Below are 24,016 nucleotides of genomic sequence, written 5' to 3'. Positions count from 1 at the left end.
GACACTCAGTAACAGCAGTGTGTACCATCCCCTCCCTCCCCCACCGACACTCAGTAACAGCAGTGTGTACCATCCCCTCCCTCCCCCACCGACACTCAGTAACAGCAGTGTGTACCATCCCCTCCCTCCACCCGACACTCAGTAACAGCAGTGTGTACCATCCCCTCCCTCCCCCCACCGACACTCAGTAACAGCAGTGTGTACCATCCCCTCCCTCCACCCGACACTCAGTAACAGCAGTGTGTACCATCCCCTCCCTCCCCCACCGACGCTCAGTAACAGCAGTGTGTACCATCCCCTCCCTCCCCCCACACCCCCTCAGTAACAGCAGTGTGTACCGTCCCCTCCCTCCCCCCACACCCCCTCAGTAACAGCAGTGTGTACCATCCCCTCCCTCCCCCCACCGACACTCAGGAACAGCAGTGTGTACCATCCCCTCCCTCCCCCCACCCCCCCTCAGTAACAGCAGTGTGTACCATCCGCTCCCTCCCCCCACCCCCCCTCAGTAACAGCAGTGTGTACCATCCGCTCCCTCCCTCCACCGACGCTCAGTAACAGCAGTGTGTACCATCCGCTCCCTCCCCCACCAACACTCAGTAACAGCAGTGTGTACCGTCCCCTCCCTCCCCCCACACCCCCTCAGTAACAGCAGTGTGTACCATCCGCTCCCTCCCCCCACCAACACTCAGTAACAGCAGTGTGTACCATCCCCTCCCTCGCCCCACCGACACTCAGGAACAGCAGTGTGTACCATCCCCTCCCTCCCCCCACCCCCCCTCAGTAACAGCAGTGTGTACCATCCGCTCCCTCCCCCCACCCCCCCTCAGTAACAGCAGTGTGTACCATCCGCTCCCTCCCCCCACCGACGCTCAGTAACAGCAGTGTGTACCATCCGCTCCCTCCCCCACCAACACTCAGTAACAGCAGTGTGTACCATCCGCTCCCTCCCCCCACTGACGCTCAGTAACAGCAGTGTGTACCATCCGCTCCCTCCCCCCACAGACACTCAGTAACAGCAGTGTGTACCATCCCCTCCGTCCCCCGATGACACTCAGTAACAGCAGTGTGTACCATACCCTCCCTCCCCCCACCGACACTCAGTAACAGCAGTGTGTACCATCCCTTCCCTCCCCCTACCGACGCTCAGTAACAGCAGTGTGTACCATCCCCTCCCTCCCCCACCGACGCTCAGTAACAGCAGTGTGTACCATCCCCTCCCTCCACCCGACACTCAGTAACAGCAGTGTGTACCATCCCCTCCCTCCCCCCACCGACACTCAGTAACAGCAATGTGTACCATCCCCTCGCTCCCCCCACCGACACTCAGTAACAGCAGTGTGTACCATCCCCTCCCTCCCCCACCGACACTCAGTAACAGCAGTGTGTACCATCCCCTCCCTCCCCCACCCACACTCAGTAACAGCAGTGTGTACCATCCCCTCCCTCCCCCACCCACACTCAGTAACAGCAGTGTGTACCATCCCCTCCCTCCCCCCACCCACACTCAGTAACAGCAGTGTGTACCATCCCCTCCCTCCCCCCACCCACACTCAGTAACAACAGTGTGTACCATCCCCTCCCTCACCCCCACCCACACTCAGTAACAGCAGTGTGTACCATCCCCTCCCTCCCCCACCCACACTCAGTAACAGCAGTGTGTACCATCCCCTCCCTCCCCCCGACACTCAGTAACAGCAGTGTGTACCATCCCCTCCCTCCCCCACCGACACGCAGTAACAGCAGTGTGTACCATCCCCTCCCTCCACCCGACACTCAGTAACAGCAGTGTGTACCATCCCCTCCCTCCCCCCACACCCCCTCAGTAACAGCAGTGTGTACCATCCCCTCCCTCCCCCAACACCCCCTCAGTAACAGCAGTGTGTACCATCCGCTCCCTCCCCCCACCAACACTCAGTAACAGCAGTGTGTACCATCCCCTCCCTCCCCCACCGACGCTCAGTAACAGCAGTGTGTACCGTCCCCTCCCTCCCCCCACCCCCCTCAGTAACAGCAGTGTGTACCATCCCCTCCCTCCCCCACACCGACGCTCAGTAACAGCAGTGTGTACCATCCCCTCCCTCCCCCCACCCCCCCTCAGTAACAGCAGTGTGTACCATCCGCTCCCTCCCCCCACCGACACTCAGTAACAGCAGTGTGTACCATCCGCTCCCTCCCCCCACCGACGCTCAGTAACAGCAGTGTGTACCATCCCCTCCCACCCCCACAGACACTCAGTAACAGCAGTGTGTACCATCCCCTCCCTCCCCCCACCGACACTCAGTAACAGCAGTGTGTACCATTCCCTCCCTCCCCCACCCACACTCAGTAACAGCAGTGTGTACCGTCCCCTCCCTCCCCCACCGACACTCAGTAACAGCAGTGTGAACCATCCCCTCCACCCCCCCACTGACGCTCAGTAACAGCAGTGTGTACCATCCCCTCCACCCCCCCACTGACGCTCAGTAACAGCAGTGTGTACCATCCCCTCCACCCCCCCACCCACACTCAGTAACAGCAGTGTGTACCATCCCCTCCCTCCCCCACCGACACTCAGTAACAGCAGTGTGTACCATCCCCTCCCTCCCCCACCGACACTCAGTAACAGCAGTGTGTACCATCCCCTCCCTCCCCCACCGACACTCAGTAACAGCAGTGTGTACCATCCCCTCCCTCCACCCGACACTCAGTAACAGCAGTGTGTACCATCCCCTCCCTCCCCCCACCGACACTCAGTAACAGCAGTGTGTACCATCCCCTCCCTCCACCCGACACTCAGTAACAGCAGTGTGTACCATCCCCTCCCTCCCCCACCGACGCTCAGTAACAGCAGTGTGTACCATCCCCTCCCTCCCCCCACACCCCCTCAGTAACAGCAGTGTGTACCGTCCCCTCCCTCCCCCCACACCCCCTCAGTAACAGCAGTGTGTACCATCCCCTCCCTCCCCCCACCGACACTCAGGAACAGCAGTGTGTACCATCCCCTCCCTCCCCCCACCCCCCCTCAGTAACAGCAGTGTGTACCATCCGCTCCCTCCCCCCACCCCCCCTCAGTAACAGCAGTGTGTACCATCCGCTCCCTCCCCCCACCGACGCTCAGTAACAGCAGTGTGTACCATCCGCTCCCTCCCCCACCAACACTCAGTAACAGCAGTGTGTACCATCCGCTCCCTCCCCCCACTGACGCTCAGTAACAGCAGTGTGTACCATCCGCTCCCTCCCCCCACCGACACTCAGTAACAGCAGTGTGTACCATCCCTTCCCTCCCCCTACCGACGCTCAGTAACAGCAGTGTGTACCATCCCCTCCCTCCCCCACCGACGCTCAGTAACAGCAGTGTGTACCATCCCCTCCACCCCCCCACTGACCCTCAGTAACAGCAGTGTGTACCATCCCCTCCACCCCCCCACCCACACTCAGTAACAGCAGTGTGTACCATCCCCTCCCTCCCCCACCGACACTCAGTAACAGCAGTGTGTACCATCCCCTCCCTCCACCCGACACTCAGTAACAGCAGTGTGTACCATCCCCTCCCTCCCCCACCCACACTCAGTAACAGCAGTGTGTACCATCCCCTCGCTCCCCCCACCGACACTCAGTAACAGCAGTGTGTACCATCCCCTCGCTCCCCCCACCGACACTCAGTAACAACAGTGTGTACCATCCCCTCCCTCACCCCCACCCACACTCAGTAACAGCAGTGTGTACCATCCCCTCCCTCCCCCCACCCACACTCAGTAACAGCAGTGTGTACCATCCCCTCCCTCCCCCCACCCACACTCAGTAACAGCAGTGTGTACCATCCCCTCCCTCCCCCACCCACACTCAGTAACAGCAGTGTGTACCATCCCCTCCCTCCCCCCACCGACACTCAGTAACAGCAGTGTGTACCATCCCCTCCCTCCCCCACCCACACTCAGTAACAGCAGTGTGTACCATCCCCTCCCTCCCCCCGACACTCAGTAACAGCAGTGTGTACCATCCCCTCCCTCCCCCACCGACACGCAGTAACAGCAGTGTGTACCATCCCCTCCCTCCACCCGACACTCAGTAACAGCAGTGTGTACCATCCCCTCCCTCCCCCCACCGACACTCAGAAACAGCAATGTGTACCATCCCCTCCCTCCCCCCACCGACACTCAGTAACAGCAGTGTGTACCATCCCCTCCCTCCCCCCACCGACACTCAGTAACAGCAGTGTGTACCATCCCCTCCCTCCCCCCACACCCCCTCAGTAACAGCAGTGTGTACCATCCCCTCCCTCCCCCCACACCCCCTCAGTAACAGCAGTGTGTACCATCCGCTCCCTCCCCCCACCAACACTCAGTAACAGCAGTGTGTACCATCCCCTCCCTCCCCCCACCGACACTCAGTAACAGCAGTGTGTACCGTCCCCTCCCTCCCCCCACACCCCCTCAGTAACAGCAGTGTGTACCATCCCCTCCCTCCCCCTACCGACACTCAGTAACAGCAGTGTGTACCATCCCCTCCCCCCCCACCGACGCTCAGTAACAGCAGTGTGTACCATCCCCTCCCTCCCCCCACCGACACTCAGTAACAGCAGTGTGTACCATCCCCTCCCTCCCCCCACCCACACTCAGTAACAGCAGTGTGTACCATCCCCGCCCTCCCCCCACCCACACTCAGTAACAGCAGTGTGTACCATCCCCTCCCTCCCCCCCCTCAGTAACAGCAGTGTGTACCATCCCCTCCCTCCCCCACCCACACTCAGTAACAGCAGTGTGTACCATCCCCTCCCTCCCCCACCCACACTCAGTAACAGCAGTGTGTACCATCCCTCCCTCCCCCCACCCACACTCAGTAACAGCAGTGTGTACCATCCCCTCCCTCCCCCCACCGACACTCAGTAACAGCAGTGTGTACCATCCCCTCCCTCCCCCCCCCTCAGCAACAGCAGTGTGTACCATCCCCTCCCTCCCCCCCCCAGTAACAGCAGTGTGTACCATCCCCTCCCTCCCCCCCCCTCAGCAACAGCAGTGTGTACCACCCCTCCCTCTCCCCACCGACGCTCAGTAACAGCAGTGTGTACCATCCCCTCCCTCGCCCCACCGACACTCAGTTACAGCAGTGTGTACCATCCCCTCCCTCCCCACCGTCAGTAACAGCAGTGTGTACCATCCCCTCCCTCCCCCCCCCTCAGCAACAGCAGTGTGTACCATCCCCTCCCTCCCCCCCCCCAGTAACAGCAGTGTGTACCATCCCCTCCCTCCCCCCCCCCTCAGTAACAGCAGTGTGTACCAGCTACATGATGCAGAAATTCAGCAGGTTCCCCTCCAAGCCCCTCACCATCCTGAGTTGGAAATATATCCCGTTCCTTCAGTGTCACTGGGTCAGAATCCTGGAATTCCCTTCCTCAGGGCATTGTGGGTCACCCTACAGCACATGGACTGCAGTGGGTCAGGAAGGCAGCTCACCCCCACCCTCTCTAGGGGCAACTCGGGACGGGGAATAAATACTGAGCCCAGTCAGTGACACACGAGAGAGTAATTTCCTCATGGGGGGTTAGTTACTCTGCGGTTTCTCCCACTCTGTCTTGTTCACCTCCACACCCAGCACGCTCAGAGGACTTACACTCAGGAGCTGATTCCCCTAGGGTTAGCACACAATCACCGAGGACCCTGACCATTCTGCCCATCACCTAAAACTAGACCACTGTTGGAGGCGACAGTGTTTTCAGTGACCTCCCTGAGCCAATCAGAAGTCACAACGATATTCAAGAGAGAGAACGAAGCCTGGGGTCAGAGACGAAGAGAAATAGATAGAAAGAAGGAAGATAGAGAGAGAGAGAGAGACAGAGACAGAGATTAGAGTCACAGAGACGTTCAGCACGGAAACACCCTTCAGTCCAACCCGTCCATGCCGACCAGATATCCCAACCCAATCTAGTCCCACCTGCCAGCACCCGGCCCATATCCCTCCAAACCCTTCCTATTCATATACCCATCCAGATGCCTTTTAAATGCTGTAATTGTACCAGCCTCCACCACATCCTCTGGCAGTTCATTCCATACACGTACCACCCTCTGTGTGAAAAAGTTGCCCCTTAGGTCTCTTTTATATCTTTCCCCCTCACCCTAAACCTATGCCCTCTAGTTCTGGACTCCCCGATCCCAGGGAAAAGACTTTGTCTGTACATGCCCCTCATAATTTTGTAAACCTCTATAAGGTCACCCCTCAGCCTGCGACGCTCCAGGGAAAACAGCCCCAGCCTGTTCAGCCTCTCCCTGTAGCTCAGATCCTCCAACCCTGGCAACATCCTTGTAAATCTTTTCTGAACCCTTTCAAGTTTCACAACATCTTTCCGACAGGAAGGAGACCAGAATTGCACACAATATTTCAAAGATAGATAGATAGACAGACAGACAGATAATAAGATTGAGGCAGAGAGAGAAAGAGAGAGAGAGAGACAGCGAGGCAGGAAGGGAGACAAAGAGAGAGGGAGAGACAGAGAATGACAGAGAGACAGATACACACGGACAGAGAGAGGGAGAGACAGATATAGAGAGAGTACAACTGACAGAGAAAACGCAACAGAGATGTAGAGATGATAGACAGATAGAGAGATAGATAGATAGATCATGAGAGAAAGAGAGAGAGAGAGACAGAGAGAGGGACAAAGAGAGAGGGAGATGGAGAGACAGAGAGAGGGAGAGGTGGCTGGATCGAGGGAGGATAGACGGAGGAGTGAGATGGCCCTAAGGAAAAGGCAAAAGGAGGACTGCAGGGGAGGGGGTGGGGGGAGGAATCTCGGGGGGGGGTAGGAGGAATCTGAGGGGAGGGGGTAGGAGGAATCTCGGGGGGGGAGGGGGGGTAGGAGGAATCTGAGGGGAGGGGGGGAGGAGGAATCTGAGGGGAGGGGGCGTTGGAGGAATCTCAGGAGGGGGGGAGGAGGAATCTCGGGGGAGGGGCGAGGAGGAATCTCGGGAGGGGAGGGAGGAGGAATCTCGGGGGAGGGGCGAGGAGGAATCTCGGGGGAGGGGGGCGGAATCTTGGGGGAGGGGCGACATTGAGACTGAATTTGGATTAAATAAAATCAAGGAGCTGAGGAAATAAAAATGCTGATTTTGTGTTTTTGCAGGATATTTGAAAAATGTGACATGAGGAGCTCTCCGGTGAGGAACCATCACAAACACTCCGTTTTCATCGTTCAAACCATTGCTAACACTATCACCATTTGACAATGAAGAGAGAGTGTTGACACACAGGCTGCTGGGCTTGGTCTGATCACACTGTGGCCAGGGATGTGCTCACATTGGGCTCTGTGTCCTCACACTCACTCTCACTCTCACTCACTCTCCCACTCACTCTCACACTCACACTTACTCTCCCACTCATTCTCACACTCACTCTCACTATCACATTCCCACTCTCTCTCCCTCTCCCTCTCATACTCACACTCCATCTCATTCTCAGTCTCATCAGTCACTCTCATGCTCATTCTCACACTCCCTTTCACGCTCCATCTTATTCCCGCTCTCACGCTAACCCTCCCTTTCACACGTACTCTCACTCACTCTTACAGTCACTCCCACTTTCATAGCACGGTGGCTCAGTGGTTAGCACTGCTGCCTCACAGCACCAGGGACCCGGGATCGATTCCCACCTCGGGTGATTGTGCGGAGTTTGTACATTCTCCCCGTGTCTGTGTGGGTTTCCTCCCACAGTCCAGGTCAGGTGAATTGGCCATGCACAAAATGTGGAGGAATGGGATTGTGGGAGATATAGCAGTTTGGATCAGTAATTGGCTTGCTGAAAGAAGACAGAGGGTGGTGGTTGATGGGAAATGTTCATCCTGGAGTCCAGCTACCAGCGGTATAGCGCAAGGGTCGGTATTGGGTCCACTGCTGTGTGTCATTTTTATAAATGACCTGGATGAGGGCGTAGATGGATGGGTTAGTAAATTTGCAGATGACACTAAGGTCGGTGGAGTTGTGGATAGTGACGAAGGATATTGTAGGTTACAGAGAGACATAGATAAGCTGCAGAGCTGGGCTGAGAGGTGGCAAATGGAGTTTAATGTGGATGAGTGTGAGGTGATTCACTTTGGTCGGAGTAACAGGAATGTAGACTACTGTGCGTATGGTACGATTCCTGGTAGCATGGAAGTGCAGAGAGATCTCAGTGTCCAGGTACACAGATCCCTGAAAGTTGCCACCCAGGTTGACCGGGTTGTTAAGAAGGCATCCAGTGTTTTAGCTTTTATTAATAGAGGGATCGAGTTCCGGAACCATGAGGTTATGCTACAGCTGTACAAAAGTCTGGTGTGGCCGCACTTGGAGCATTGTGTACAGTTCTGGTCACCGCATTATAAGAAGGATGTGGAAGCTTTGGAAAGGGTGCAGAGGAGATTTACCAGGATGTTGCCTGGTATGGAGGGAAGGTCTTACGAGGAAAGGCTGAGGGACTTGAGGCTGTTTTCGTTAGAGAGAAGAAGGTCGAGAGGTGACTTAATATAGACATATAAGATAATCAGAGGGTTAGATAGGGTGGGCAGGGAGAGTCTTTTTCCAAGATTGGTGACAGTGAGCACGAGGGGGCATAGCTTTAAATTGAGGGGTGATAGATATAGGACAGATGTCAGAGGGAGTTTCTTTACTCAGAGAGTAGTAAGGGTATGGAATGCTTTGCATCGCTAACTTTAAGGACATTTAAATGGCCATTGGATAAACAGATGGATGAGAATGGAATAGTGTAGGTTAGATGGGCTTCAGATTGGTTCCACAGGTCGGCACAGTATCGAGGGCCGAAGGGCCTGTACTGCGCTGGATTGTTCCATGTTCTATGTTCTAAACTGCCCGTAGTGTTCAGGGATGTGTAATTTAGGTGCATTAGACAGAGCTAAGTATAAGGTGGGGGGAATGAGTCTGGGTGGGCTGTGGGTCGGAGGGTTGGTGTGGACTTGTTCCACATTGTAGGGAATCTATAAAAAAATTCATTTTTATATATCTTAATCTCACTCTCCGTCTCAATGTCACGCTCCCTCACACTCACATTCATACACACTCTCGCACTCACACTCAGTCTCACTTTCACACTTATACTAACTCCTCCTCTCACACTTTCACTCTGTCTCTCAAAGAAGAACAAGGAAAATGTACAGCCCAGGAACAGGCCCTTCGGTCCCTCCAAGCCTGAGCTGATCCAAATCCACTGTCTAAACCTGTTGCCCAATTCCTAAGCATCTGTATCCCTCTGCTCCCCACCTACTCCTGCATCTGTCCAGACGCATCTTAAATGAATCTCCCGTGCCTGCCTCTACCACCTCTGCTGGCAACGTGTTCCAAATACCCCCCACCCTCTGTGTGAAGTACTTACCATATGCATCCCCCTTAAACTTTCCACCTCTCACCTTGAAAGTGTGACCTCTCGTTATTGAATCCCTCACCCTGGGGAAAAGCTTGTCTCTACCCACCCTGTCTATATCCTTCATGATTTTGTAAACCTCAGTCAGGTCCCCCCTCAATCTCCTTTTTTCTAATGAAAATAAACCTAACCTACTCACCCTCTCTTCATCGCTAGCACCTTCCATACCAGGCAACATCCTTGTAAACCTTCTGTGCACCCTCTCCAAAGCGTCCACATCCTTTTGGTAATGTGGCGCCCAGAACTGTACACAGTATTCTAAATGTGACCGAACCAATGTCCTGTACAATTTTAACATGACCTGCCAGCTCTTATACTCAATACCCCGTCCGATGAAGGCCAGCATACTATATGCCTTCTTGACCACTCTCTCCACCTGTGCAGCAACCTTCAGGGTACAATGGACCTGCACTCCCAGATCTCTCTGCCCATCAACTTTTCCCAAGGCTCTTCCGTTCATTGTATAATTCGCTCTAGAATTAGTCTTGCCTAAATGCATCACCTCACATTTGTCTGGATTGAACTCCATCTGCCACTTCTCCGCCCAACTCTCCAGTCTGTCTATACCCTCCTGTATTCTCTGACAGACCCTTATGCTTTCTGCTACTCCACCAATCTTCATGTCATCTGCAAACTTGCTGATCATACCAACAGTGCTCCCTTCCAGATCATTTATGTATATCACAAACAGCAGTGACCCCAGCACTGACCCCTGTGGGACACCACTGGGCACCTTTCTCCATTTCGAGAAACTCCCTTCAACTACTACTCTCTGTCTCCTGTTGCTCAACCAGTTCTTTATCCACCTGCTAGAACACCCTGCACACCATGTGACTTCACTTTCTCTATTAGTTTACCATGGGGAACCTTATCAAACACCTTACTAAGGTCCATATATATGACATCAACAGCCCTTCCTTCATCTAGCACCTTGGTCACTTCCTCAAAGAACTTACGTTAGTAAGGCACGATCTCCCCCTCATACACACTCATTCTCACTCTCCCTCCTAGACACTCTCACACTCACTCCTACTCACACTCACTCTCATTCTCACTCTCTTTCCCACATTCACACACTAAAGCTAACTCTCACAGTCAACCTCCCTCTCTCTCCCCCACCCCCTGCCCCTCCCCCTCTATCTCCCACTCCTCCTCCCCCCTCCCTCCCCTCTCCCGTCTCCCTCCACCTCCCCCTCCCCCGACCCCTCTCCCTCTCCCTCCACATCTCCCTCTCCCTCCCCTCTCCCTCTCCCTCCCGTCTCTCTACCCCTCCCCTCCCCCCCTCTCCCCTCTCCCTCCCCTCTCCCTCCCCTCTCCCTCCCTCTCTCCCTCTCACTCTGCCTCTCCCTCCCCCGCTCTCCTCCCCTCTCCCTCTCTCTACCTCCCCCCCTCCTCCTCCTCCCCCTCTCCCTTCCCCTCCCCCTCTCCCTCCCCCCTCTCCCTCCCCCCCTCTCCCTTCCCCTCTCCCTGCCCCTCCCCCTCTCCCTGCCCCTCCCCCTCACCCTCTCCCTCCCCCTCCCCTCTCCCTCCCCCTCCTCCTCCCCCCTCTCCCTCTCCCTCCCCCTCTCCTCCCTCTCCCTCTCTCACCCCTCTCCCTCCCCCTCTCTCTCTCCTCCTCCCCCTCTCCCTCGCCCTCTCTCACCCTCTCCCTCCCCCTCTCCCTCTCCCTCCCCCTCCTCCTCCCCCTCTCCCTCTCCCTCTCTCACCCTCTCCCTCCCCCTCTCTCTCTCCCTCCCCCTCTCCCTCTCCCTCTCCCTCTCTCACCCTCTCCCTCCCCCTCTCTCTCTCCCTCCCCCTCTCCCCCTCCCTCCCCCTCCTCCTCCCGCTCTCCCTCCCCCTCCCTCCTCCGCCTCCCCTCTCTCCCTCCCCCTCCCTCCCCCTCACCCTCCCTCCTCCTCTCCCTCTCCCTCTCCCTCCCTCCTCCTCTCCCTCTCCCTCCTCCTCCCCCTCTCCCTCCCCCTCTCCCTCCCCCTCCTCCTCCCCCTCTCCCTCTCCCTCCTCCTCCCCCTCTCCCTCCCCCTCTCCCTCTCCCTCCCCCTCCCCCCCCTCCCCTCCCCTCTCCCTCCCCCTCTCCCCCTCCCCCTCTCCCTCACCCTCTCCCTCCCCCTCTCCCTCCCCCTCTCCCTCTCCCTCCCCCCTCCCTTCCCCTCTCCCTCCCCCTCTCCCTCTCCCTCCCCCCTCCCTTCCCCTCCCCCTCCCCCTCTCCCTGCCCCTCCCCCTCTCCCTCCCCCCTCCCCCTCCCCCTCCCCCTCTCCCTCTTCTAAGTTGAACAATCTCTGAAAGGGAACACTCCCCTCCAGCCCCACACCCCGGGGTCCTGTGCTGTAGGGATTCTCCCAACACAGCCAGTCTGTTTTCAACTCGTCACCTTCCCATGAGCACCCGACTCAGCATTTATTCCCCCTCCCGGCTTATCATCAGTGACCCTTTTATCTGCTTCTCTCTCTCTCTCTCACAGCACAGTCTCCATCTATCCCACTCACTCCCCCACCCCATGCCCACGCTGTCCCAGTGATCTGTCCATGTGGAAATACACCCAGACCCGACCCTGCCCTGGTGAAAACGGTGGAGTTCCGAGTGGGGCTTCCTGACTGCCCTCTGTCCTTGTGGACATCTCCATCTTTATTTCACAGTGAGGACGCCTGTTCCTCCGATCAGTTTTCTCCCTCTGAGAGAACATTCCGGTTCCTTGCCTCCTTGTGCAGTACTGGCTGGGTCCCTCTGTTTGGTTTGTGATTCTCCCCTCTCCCTGGGTACACAGTGCACTGAGTGGGAGGCTGGTTCATGATGGTTAGCGGGGACCTGAACCCAGGGGCTCTGGGTGAGGAAGGGGGGTTGAGTTACGCGCTGAGCTGTGAGCTGCTGTCCCCCCCCCCGCCCCCCCCTCTCAGTCTCTGTCACCTCTGCTGCTTGTGAAGGCCTGACTGCTTTTCAATAACCATTCTCTTACTCTGTTATTGGGACAGGAAGTAATTCTGCGGTGTTTCAAGGAACAGAAAATTCACCATAAAGTAAGTTTATATCTTGAATTATTTTTATTCACTCATGGGACATGGGTGTTACTGGCTGGGCTCTGTATTTATTCCCCGGGCACGGTGGCACAGTGGTTAGCACTGCTGCCTCACAGCGCCAGAGACCCGGGTTCAATTCCCAACTCAGGCGACTGACTGTGTGGAGTTTGCACGTTCTCCCCGTGTCTGCGTGGGTTTCTTCCGGGTGCTCCGGTTTCCTCCCACAGTCCAAAGATGTGCGGTCAGGTGAATTGGCCATGCTAAATTGCCCATAGTGTTAGGTAAGGGGTAAATGTAGGGGTATGGGTGGGTTTCGCTTCGGCGGGTCGGTGTGGACTTGTTGGGCCGAAGGGCCTGTTTCCACACTGTAAGTAATCTAATCTAATCTAATCAATAATCTGTAAGTAATCTAATCAAGGTGGGGGTGAGCTGCCTTCCTGACCCGCTGCAGTCCATGTGCTGTAGGGTGACCCACAATGCCCTGAGGGAGGGAATCCCAGGATTCTGACCCAGTGACACTGAAGGAACGGTGATATATTTCCAAGTCAGGATGGGGAGGGGCTTGGAGGGGAACTTGCAGGGGGGTGGTGTTCCCATAGATCTGCTGCCCCTTGTCCTTCTAGGTGGAAGTGTTTACAAATAATTGTAACGTCTACTAAACAGAACCAGCTCGGACACAGAGAGTGAGACGTGGTGAGGATTAGAGTGAAGTTGTGGGAGGTGAGAGTGAAGGGAATTACGATGGTGGGAGTGGAGCTGGTGATGGGGCCTGAGTATAATGGGATTGGCATGATGCTGGTGAGGGGGGAGAGGAAGCTGACACTCAGCATCCTGTGTGAACTCTCCTTCTTTGACCCTTCCCAGTCTCCTCCTGGTTTCACTCGTCCACTTTCCAATCCTCAAATCGACAAAAGGGGAGAACAGTTCATTTTCACAGGGCAGGGAGTGACATCGCTGACCTTTTTAATGACCTTATTACTGACCAAAGTTTAAAACCCCACAACACCAGGGTATAGTCCAACAGGTTTAATTGGAAACACAAGCTTTCAGAGCTGATACCATGTGATGAAGGAGCGTCGCTCCGAAAGCTAGTGCATCCAGTTAAACCTGTTGGACTATACCCTGGTGTTGTGTGATCTTTAACTTTTGAAAATGTGTTGCTGGTTAAAGCACAGCAGGTCAGGCAGCATCTAAGGAACAGGAAATTCGACGTTTCGGGCATAAGCCCTTCATCAGGAATGAGGAGAGTGTGCCAGGCAGGCTAAGATAAAAGGTAGGGAGGAGGGACTTGGGGGAGGGGCGATGGAGATGTGACAGGTGGAAGGAGGTCAAGGTGAGGGTGATAGGCCGGAGTGGGGTGGGGGCGGAGAGGTTAGGAAGGAGATTGCAGGTTAGGAGGGCGGTGCTGAGTTGAGGGAACTGACTGAGACAAGGTGGGGGGAGGGGAAATGAGGAGACTGGAGAAATCTGAGTTCATTCCTTGTGGTTGGAGGGTTCCCAGGTGGAAGATGAGGCGCTCTTCCTCCAGCCGTCGTGTTGTTATGTTCTGCCGGTGGAGGAGTCCAAGGACCTGCATGTCCTCGGTGGAGTGGGAGGGAGAGTTAAAGTGTTGAGCCACGGGGTGGTTGGGTTGGTTGGTCCGGGCGGCCCAGAGGTGTTCTCTGAAGCGTTCCGCAAGTAAGCGGCCCGTCTCCCCAATATAGAGGAGGCCACATCGGGTGCAGCGGATGCAATAGATGATGTGTGTGGAGGTGCAGGTGAATTTGTGACGGATATGGAAGGATCCCTTGGGGCTTTGGAGGGAAGTGAGGGAGGAGGTGTGGGCGCAAGTTTTACATTTCCTGCGGTTGCAGGGGAAGGTGCTGGGGGTGGAGGTTGGGTTGGTGGGGGATGTGGACTTGACGAGGGAGTCACGAAGGGAGTGGTCCTTGCGGAACGCTGATAGGGGAGGGGAGGGAAATATATCCCTGGTGGTGGGGTCCGTATGGAGATGGCGGAAATAACTTTAACTTTAACTTTGTCCACCCCAGTCCAACACCGCCACCTCCAAATCCTGACAAAAGTCAGTTTGTTGAAGCTTCTCATTTTCCACTCAACAGGAAAATGGAATAATCCACAAAAATACAAGAGTAAAGGGCACAAATCGAATATCCAGATTGGGGTGGAGAGAATGGGCTTCACTCCATGGGGGACTGGGGCAGAAGGGAAGTACCCGGCTGTGGTGGGCTTCACTTCAACCAAGCAGGACCCAGGCTTCCGGTGAATGGCTAAGGGCTTTAAACGACTTAGAAAGGGGAGAGGGGAGGTGTTGGCTGATAAAACAAGAGGGTACAGCAGCATTACAGGGCAGTTATCTCAGTGACAAGACCCAGAGTGGGCTCAAAGGGACAGAGCAGCCAAACATTTTTAAAAAAACAGTTATAGGGTCACAAAGGCAAAACAATGGTCAAAACTCAACGGAAACAGCTCTTTAGCTGAATGTGGGCAATATTCAGAACAGAATCGATGAATTAACAGCTCAGAGACAGAACAGCGGGTACAATGTTGTTGCCATTAGGGGGACATGGTTACAGGTGGGTCAAAGCTGGGACTGAAATATTCACGGGCCTGGGACTTACTGAAAGGGCAGGCAGGAAGGGGAATGTTTGCAGAAGGATGGAATAATAGGAAGGCAAGAAATGATCTTCACTTGGAAGGTGTGGGTGGAGGTGAAAGAAGAGGCTGAGAGAAGTCAACACCAGGCCTCGAACAGTCGCGATACGGTGGGAGACAGAGTACATCAGGAGATAATGAAGGAATGTTAGCGAAGCAGCCCATTAATCATGGCTGACTTTCATCTTCATGTGGATGGCATAGTGAGATTGGCACAGGACGCTGCTAGGGAGAGGTTACCGAGTGTATTTGGGACAGTTTCCAAGACTGAGCGGTCAGGTTATTTTGGATCAGGTGATGTGGAATGAGGCAAGTTTAATAAAGTGATGTTTAGTAAAAGATTCCCAAGAAAACAGTGACCAGGACATGGAAGGGCTCCAAAAGCATGTCCTTCCAAATAAACCTGTTGGACTCTGACCTGGTGTTGTGTGATGTTTAACTATGGCTGAATTTAGCCTTCAGTTTGAGAGGGAGAACTTGGGACGGAATCAAACTCCACACAGAGAGTCGATCAAGGGTGGAATTGAACCCAGGTCCAGAACGCTGTGAAGGAATAAAGCTCACCCCAGAGTCATGGTGCTGTCTGTTACCGTGGGACAGTAATCTGGGACAGTGTTAGACTCTATTGTAAAGGATGTAATAGCAGAGCATTGAGGAATACAGACTTCGCACACACAGACTTCATGAAGGGGAAATCACCCCTGACCCAGTTACAGGGTTGTTTGAGAAGTTTATAAGCCAGAGCGATAATGGGGAAGCAGAGGATCTAACAGATTTCAATTTTAAGAAGATATTTGATCAGGTGTTGCAACTTAATATGAAAAGAGTCCATGAATATTAACACCGAAAGAGTACTGGCTAATTAATGGAAAACAGAGATTGGGATAAGGGAGGCATGTTCAGGATGGGAACCTGTAACTAATGGGCTGCTGCAGGAATCGGTGCCGGGACCAGAGTTATTAACCGATAAACAGGTGGAAGGCAAGTTGTGAGGATGACACACAGTCTCCAGGTGAACAAGACAGCAAAAGGCAAAACATTTGTCAGATGAATAGAATGTGGGGAAATGTGAATTTGTGCATTGTGGAATGTTAGGAGAACGTGAGGACGGCAGATGCTGGAGACCAGAGCTGAAAATGTGGTGCTGGAAAAGCGCAGCAGGTCAAGCAGCATCCAAGGAGCAGGAGAATCAACGTTTCAGGCACGAGCCCTTCATCAGGAAGATGAAAGTTTCCTGATGAAGGTCTCATGTCCCAAACGTCGATTCTCCTGCATTTTGGATTGTTTGCTTTTATTCAAAGTGAATGGAGCGTAAAAGTAGGGAGGGTTTGCCAAAACAGGGAAGGTTCTGGTCTGATCCAGCCTGTGTCCCTTATTGAAGGAGAGATATTCTAGCTTTGGAGTCAGTCCAGAGAGGCTCCATTCGGCTGGTCCCGGGGATGCAGGGCCTGCCTTATGCAGAGAGATTGGAGATTAGCTCATTAGAATGGGAGGTGACCATACTGAAACATACAAGACAGGGGGATGTGGAGAGGCTGTGTCTCTGTGAGGGAGGGTCTGGGACCAGAGGGCACCCTCTCAGACTAAGGGCTCACCTGGTGAAGACAGAGATGAGAAGGAATGTCCTCTCTCCGAGGGGAGGGAAGCTGGAATTCACTCCCACAGAGGGCTGTCGGGGCTGGGTCCCTCAGGATAGCCAAGGCTGAGGCAGACAGAGTTTTAGTCAGGAAGGGGATCGAGGGTTATGGGGGACAGACAGGAAAGTGCAGGTTAAGGATTATAAGATTAGCCATGATCGTATTGATCAGTGGAACAGACTTGATGGGGCTGAATGTGTGAAAATAGAGGTTTACAAAATCATGAGGGGCATGGATTAGGTAAATATACAAAGTCTTTTCCCTGAGATCGTGGAGTCCAGAACTAGAGGGCACAGGTTTAGGGTGAGAGGGGAAAGATATAAAAGAGACCTGAGGGGCAACTTTTTAACGCAGAGGGTGGTACGTGTATGGAATGAGCTGCCAGAGGAAGTGGTGGGGGCTGGTACAATTACAGCATTTAAGAGGCATCTGGATGGGTATATGAATAGGAAGGGTTTGGAGGGATATGGGCCAGGTGCTGGCAGGTGGGACTAGATTGGGTTGGGATATCTGGTCAGCATGGACAGGTTGGACCGAAGGGTCTGTTTCCGTGCTGTACATCTCAGTGACTCTATGTACATCCTGTCCCTCTGTTCCTCTGTCGATCAGTCAGAGGCCATTGACCACCCAGTCAGTATTCTCCCCTGGTCCACCCTCAGTGACGGGTCTGGCCTTCACACAGTATTCGTACAAAGTCTCCTGTGTTCAGTCACACTCCTGTTCAGATCCAGCCCAGCCTCAGGGCCCTGTGTTTATCATACTCTTTTTTTTCTCTTACAGACCAGGACTGTTCGTGGAGAAATCAAAATTTTAAAGCCTGAGAATCTCCTCTAGGCCAGGATTCACCAGAATCCAAACAAACGCAAAATCGCTGCAATCCCTGCTCCAGGCAGCAGGAGGCGAGCTTTATAGATGAGCAGAAATGATCTTCTCCTGCAGGATGGAGGGAGGGAGAGAGAGGGAGGGAGGGAGTCAAGGAGGGAGAGGGAGGAGGAGGGAGGGGGAGAGATGGAATGGAAAGGATGAGAGAGATTCTCCCAACCCCCAACACTCTCTGCCCTCCACCCCCCCCACCCCCCACAATCCACACCCATCAGCCACTTCCCACCCTCACCTCCCACATTCCTCAATCTCCACTCATCCCATACCCCAACCCCACACTCCCCATGCTCATTCCCCACTCCCCCTACCCCTCACCCCAACACCCGTCACCCCCCACACCCCTCAGTCCCTACCCCTCACCCCAACACCCGTCACCCCCCACACCCCTCACCCCACAGTCCCTACCCCTCACCCCAACACCCGTCACCCCCCACACCCCACAGTCCCTACCCCTCACCCCAACACCCGTCACCCCCCACACCCCTCATCCCCACAACCCCCACCCCTCCCACCCCTACACCCCCACCCCTCACACCCCTACACCCCCACCCCTCACACCCACCACTCCTCACCCCCAACACCCCTCACCCCCAATCCTCATCCCCAACACCCCTCACCCCCCACACCCCTCACTTCCCACACTCCCACCCCTCACCCCCCACTCCTCAACCCAACACCCCTCCCCCCACACCCCCCAATCCTCATCCCCAACACCCCTCACCCCCACACCCCTCACTTCCCACACTCCCACCCCTCACCCCCACACCCCCCACTCCTCAACCCAACACCCCTCCCCCCACACCCCCCAATCCTCACCCCCAACACCCCTCACTTCCCACACTCCCACCCCTCACCCCCCACTTCCCACACTCCCACCCCTCACCCCCAACCCCTCACCTGCAACATCCCTTAACCCCCCCATTCCCCACCCCTCATCCCCAACACCCCTCGCCCCCCCACACTCCCCATCCCTCACTCCACACACCCCTCGCCCCCCATTATTTCCCACTCCCAGAGGGAGAGGCAGAGAGGGAGAGTGGGGGAGGGGGTGAGGGGTGTCACTGAGAGAGAGAGGCAGTGATAGAGTGAACGAGGCAGAAAGGGGGAAACCGGGGGGGGGGGGGGCCGCGGGGGAGTGGGGGATGGGGGGGGGGTAGCGGGGGATTGGGGGGGGGGGATGTGGGGGATGCCATGACAGATGCTAATGCTTCAGCTCGAACCTGAATAAACATCTCCATTTCTCATTGGTGCTGGGGTCACTGAGCTTGTGTAATGGGTCAATCTGATTGGCTAAGGAGTGGTGACCTACCCCATTGAGTGACTGGTCCATGGGGCCATTGGAGCTGGGTGTGGGGTGTCTGTATTTGAGGGTGGGGGGGTCTGTGTTTGAGGGTGGGGGGTGTCTGTCTTTGGGGGTGGGGGTGTCTGTGTTTGGGGGTGGGGGGTGAGTGTGATTGAGGGTGGGGGGGTGAGTGTGATTGAGGGTGGGGGTGTGTCTGTGATTGAGGGTGGGGATTGAGGGTGAGACCCTAGGGTCTCTCATGATTGTTGCGTTCGGAGTCGGGTCAGTGAGGGAGGGCGATGGGGACAGAGGGACAGTTGTTTGATTTCGGAATATGAGAAGGCCAATCAGCCCCTCAATCCTACCCCAACCCTTCAATATGGCCATGGCTGCTCTCTTGTTGCGTCAACCTCACATTCCTGCCACCTCCTGATCGCCCTCAACTGCCTCCCCTCCAGCAAGGACCTACCCACCTTCGGCTTGAAACATCTTCAATGACCCTCCCTTCAACCCATGGACCACCCCACCGACCCCCAACCCTGTCCTTCTGGCAAGAGAGCACCAAAGACACCGGCCCACCAGCCCCTCCCGCTGTGATGAGGAGTCACTGAGACTTGAACCGTTCACTTGGCCTCTTTCTGTGGAAGCTGCGTGACCCGCTGTGACCTCCAGCATCCTCAGGGTTCAGGACGGATACCAGCATCTACTGTCACTTACTCCATCATTGAGTCCACAGGAGTTTCTGGTCAATGGTAACTCCCGGGATGTTGAGACAGAGATTCGGTGACGGGAACCCCATGGCCTGGCAATGGGCAGTGGTTAGATTGTCTCTCACTGGAGATGGTCATTGCATGTTCCCTTCCACGTGTCAGCCCAAGCCTGGATATTGTCCCGATCTTGTTGTATGTGAACACGGCCTGTTTCAGTGCCTGAGGAGTTGTGAACGGGGCTGAATGCTGGGCAAACATTGGGGAACATCCCCCACTTCTGTCCTTATGGTGGAGGGAAGGTCATTGATGAAGCAGCTGAAGGTGGTTGGGCCGAGGACACTAACCTGAGGGACTCCTGCAGAGATGTCCTGGACCGGAGGTGACTGACCCTCCACAACCACTGACAGCGACGAGGCTGGGGACACCCTGCAGGAGCCCGATGGAGGCCATCCACTCAGCCCTGGGGATGACTGAGAAAGCTTCTGCCTTACCTTTTACCCTGAGGTGCTGGGCTCCTCCATTATTGAGGAGGGGGTTATTTGTGGAGCCTCCTCCTCCATTGAGTTGTTTAATTGCCCACCAACATTCACACCAGGATGGGGCAGGACTGCCGAGCTTAGATCTGACCCGTTGGTGGTGGGGTCATACAGCTCTGTCCATCACTTGCTCCGTACGCTGTCTGATATGCAGGGAGTCCCATTGGGGAGGGTCACAGGGCTGACAGCTCATCGTCAGGGATGCCTGCAGCTGCTCCTAGCAGACCCTCCCTCTCTCTCCACTGAAGACCTGGCTAATGCTGGGATACATCGTTTATTAGCAAAGACAGAGAGTTCAACAGCAGGAACGTTCTGCTGGAACAGTTTAAACATCGGTCAGATCAAAGTGAGAGGATTATATACAGTTCTGGAATCCACACTCAAAGGGATGTGATAGCACTGGGAGAGGGGACAGAGGGAGACTGACTAGTTTTAAGAACCTTCTAATTCCTCTCTTGCCCTTACCAATAATAATATTAGAGTAACTGATACTATATCTGCTCCTTGCTATGTTTATTTAAAACAACCACAACATGCTACACCCTCCTCAACCTCACATTCCCCTCACTCTCTCTCTGTATCCCCCACAGGGATAACTTTCCTCTCTGTGTCTCTCATTCACGCATCACCCTCCCTCTGTGTGTGTATTCCCCTATTCCACTCTGGGATAACCTTCCCCCTGCCTCTCTCTCTCTCTCTCTCTCTCTCTCCCCACCCATCCCACCTTCCATCGGTTTTTTTTTAGATTAGATTACCTACAGTGTGGAAACAGGCCCTTCGGCCCAACAAGTCCACACCGACCCACCGAAGTGCAACCCACCCATACCCCTACATATACCCCTTACCTAACACTACGGGCAATTTAGCATGGCCAATTCACCTGACCCGCACATCTTTGGACTGTGGGTGAAACCGGAGCACCCGGAGGAAACCCACGCAGACACGGGGAGAACGTGCAAACTCCACACAGTCAGTCGCCTGAAACAGAAAATTGAACCCGGGTCCCTGGCGCTGTGAGGCAGCAGTGCTAACCACTGTTTCCTGTGTTGCAATCAGAGTTGAGACTGTCATATTTTCCCTGTCCGAGTGCTGTCACAACACAAGTGTGAAATTAAAAACTATTGATTGAAGTGGGGTTGCAGACAGAGTCAAGTGGTTGTGGAGAACCATGTTTTTATTGAAGTGGGTGATGATGCAGTGAGGCTGGGACACTGTCTGAGTCTTCACCACCACCCGGGCCAGCTCCCTCCAGGCTGAGCACTCAGGGATTGACCTGATGGTCATGTCCAGTCCTCATAGTGCTGGAGGCCCATTCGCTGCCCCATTGGCAGCAGGCACAGTGCCTAGCCACTGCCCACATTCCACACCTGGCTGTATTCTGGTGCGGAGGTGACCATCTCCTCCCCATCCTGCGACAGTGAGGCTGGAGATTCTCCTGAGCTCAGGGTCAGGGGCAGCCCACAGGGACCTGCGGACAGTGAGACGTACTGAGCAAGGGCACGGTCCAGTGGCCAAGGGGAGGGGGCCTTGGGGCACTGCCCATCCCGAGATCTCGGCTTCTCCACACGACCGGCCAACTCTGTCCCTGAATGTTCAGGAGCTCTGTCTCCAACTGTCTCCCACAGGGAAGGGGGCAGCTGCTGCTTCTCGGTCAGTCCCGTCACTACACCGTGACCATCCACACCCCCTTCCCTCAGATTCCGGCCAGAACTTTCATTCGGGTGGACGTGCGACGCTGCAGTTGGATTGTTCCTGTGAGTCGAGGCGAGGTCACGACAACCCCCACCCTGAGGGTCCTGCACGGTCTCCATTGGCTGCACCATCTCTCCGCCCACTGGCAGGACCGGTCTTGGGTGGTCACTGACCAGCTCGGACAATACCTCCACCACATCGACACACTCCAACTCGATATCCGGCATCACGGAGCACTGGTGTAAACACACACCCTCCAGCAAACCCTCCGACCACCCAGCCTAAAACACACAGGGAACACGAGACATCTCAAACCGGCCCGGGAAAACAGGCAGTACATCAGTCAACCCTCCGACAGGGCACACCCCCTCAGCACTGACCCTCCGACAGTGCCCACCCCCTCAGCACTGACCCTCCGACAGTGCCCACTCCCTCAGCACTGACCCTCCGACAGTGCGGTACTCCCTCAGCACTGACCCTCCAACAGGGTCCACTCCCTCAGCACTGACCCTCCGACAGGGCCCACTCCCTCAGCACTGACCCTCCGACAGTGCAGCACTCCCTCAGCACTGACCCTCCGACAGTGCGGCACTCCCTCAGCACTGACCCTCCAACAGGGTCCACTCCCTCAGCACTGACCATCCGACAGTGCAGCACTCCCTCAGCACTGACCCTCCGACAGGGCCCACTCTCTCAGCACTGAACCTCCGACAGGGCCCACTCCCTCAGCACTGACCCTCCAACTGGGCCCATCCCCTCAGCACTGACCCTCCGACAGTGCAGCACTCCCTCAGCACTGACCCTCCGACAGTGCAGCACCCCCTCAGCACTGATCCTCCGACAGGGCTCACCCCCTCAGCACTGATCCTCCGACAGTGCGGCACTCCCTCAGCACTGACCCTCTGACAGTGCGGTGCTCCCTCAGCACTGACCCTCCAACAGGGCCCACTCCATCAGCACTGACCCTCCGACAGGGCCCACACCCTCAGCACTGACCCTCCGACAGGGCCCATCCCTCAGCTCTGACCCTCCGACAGTGCCCATTCCCTCAGCACTGACCCTCCGACAATGCGGCACTCCCTCAGCACCGACCCTCCGACAGTGTGGCACACCCTCAGCACTGACCCTCCGACAGTGCCCATTCCCTCAGCACTGACCATCCGACAGTGCAGCACTCCCTCAGCACTGACCCTCCGACAGTGTGGCAATCCCTCAGCACTGACCCTCCGACAGTGCGGCACTCCCTCAGCACTGACCCTCCGACAGTGCGGCACTCCCTCAGCACTGACCCTCCGACAGTGCCCATTCCCTCACCACTGACCCACAGACAGTGCGGCACTCCTTTAGCACTGAACCTCCGACAGTGCGGCACTCCCTCAGCATTGACCCTCCGACAGGGTCCACTCCCTCAGCACTGACCCTCCGACAGGGCCCACTCCCTCAGCACTGACCCTCCGACAGTGCAGCACTCCCTCAGCACTGACCCTCCGACAGTGCGGCACTCCCTCAGCACTGACCCTCCAACAGGGTCCACTCCCTCAGCACTGACCCTCCGACAGTGCAGCACTCCCTCAGCACTGACCCTCCGACAGGGCCCACTCTCTCAGCACTGAACCTCCGACAGGGCCCACTCCCTCAGCACTGACCCTCCGACAGTGCAGCACTCCCTCAGCACTGACCCTCCAACTGGGCCCACCCCCTCAGCACTGACCCTCCGACAGTGCAGCACTCCCTCAGCACTGACCCTCCGACAGGGCCCACCCCCTCAGCACTGACCCTCCGACAGTGCAGCACTCCCTCAGCACTGACCCTCCGACAGGGCCCACCCCCTCAGCACTGACCCTCCGACAGTGCAGCACTCCCTCAGCACTGACCCTCCGACAGGGCTCACCCCCTCAGCACTGATCCTCCGACAGGGCTCACCCCCTCAGCACTGATCCTCCGACAGTGCGGCACTCCCTCAGCACTGACCCTCTGACAGTGCGGTGCTCCCTCAGCACTGACCCTCCAACAGGGCCCACTCCATCAGCACTGACCCTCCGACAGGGCCCACACCCTCAGCACTGACCCTCCGACAGGGCCCATCCCTCAGCTCTGACCCTCCGACAGTGCCCATTCCCTCAGCACTGACCCTCCGACAATGCGGCACTCCCTCAGCACCGACCCTCCGACAGTGTGGCACACCCTCAGCACTGACCCTCCGACAGTGCCCATTCCCTCAGCACTGACCATC

The 24,016-nt window shown here is 56.0% G+C and overlaps 1 protein-coding gene and 1 long non-coding RNA gene across 2 annotated transcripts in view; one reads left to right on the top strand and one right to left on the bottom strand.

Moving 5' to 3' along the window:
- The window catches only part of LOC132826366 (uncharacterized), an 89,021-nt gene extending 71,449 nt beyond the window's left edge, over positions 1–17,572 (top strand). The window contains exons 5-7 of the long non-coding RNA XR_009645872.1: positions 7,097–7,130; positions 12,348–12,392; positions 17,462–17,572. This is a non-coding gene — a long non-coding RNA (uncharacterized LOC132826366). The remainder of the gene's footprint in view (positions 1–7,096; positions 7,131–12,347; positions 12,393–17,461) is intronic.
- A 3,862-nt stretch (positions 17,573–21,434) lies between these two features.
- prlra (prolactin receptor a) overlaps positions 21,435–24,016 on the bottom strand; it is a 51,496-nt gene continuing 48,914 nt past the window's right edge. The window contains exon 7 of the mRNA XM_060847112.1: positions 21,435–22,064. Coding sequence (XP_060703095.1) covers positions 21,435–22,064 — 630 coding nt within the window. The remainder of the gene's footprint in view (positions 22,065–24,016) is intronic.

This window comes from Hemiscyllium ocellatum, chromosome 2, assembly GCF_020745735.1.
Source record: "Hemiscyllium ocellatum isolate sHemOce1 chromosome 2, sHemOce1.pat.X.cur, whole genome shotgun sequence".
Classification (NCBI taxonomy): domain Eukaryota; kingdom Metazoa; phylum Chordata; class Chondrichthyes; order Orectolobiformes; family Hemiscylliidae; genus Hemiscyllium; species Hemiscyllium ocellatum.
The sequence above is the reverse complement of the archived record's forward strand: the minus strand, read 5'-3'. Positions and strand labels throughout refer to the sequence as shown.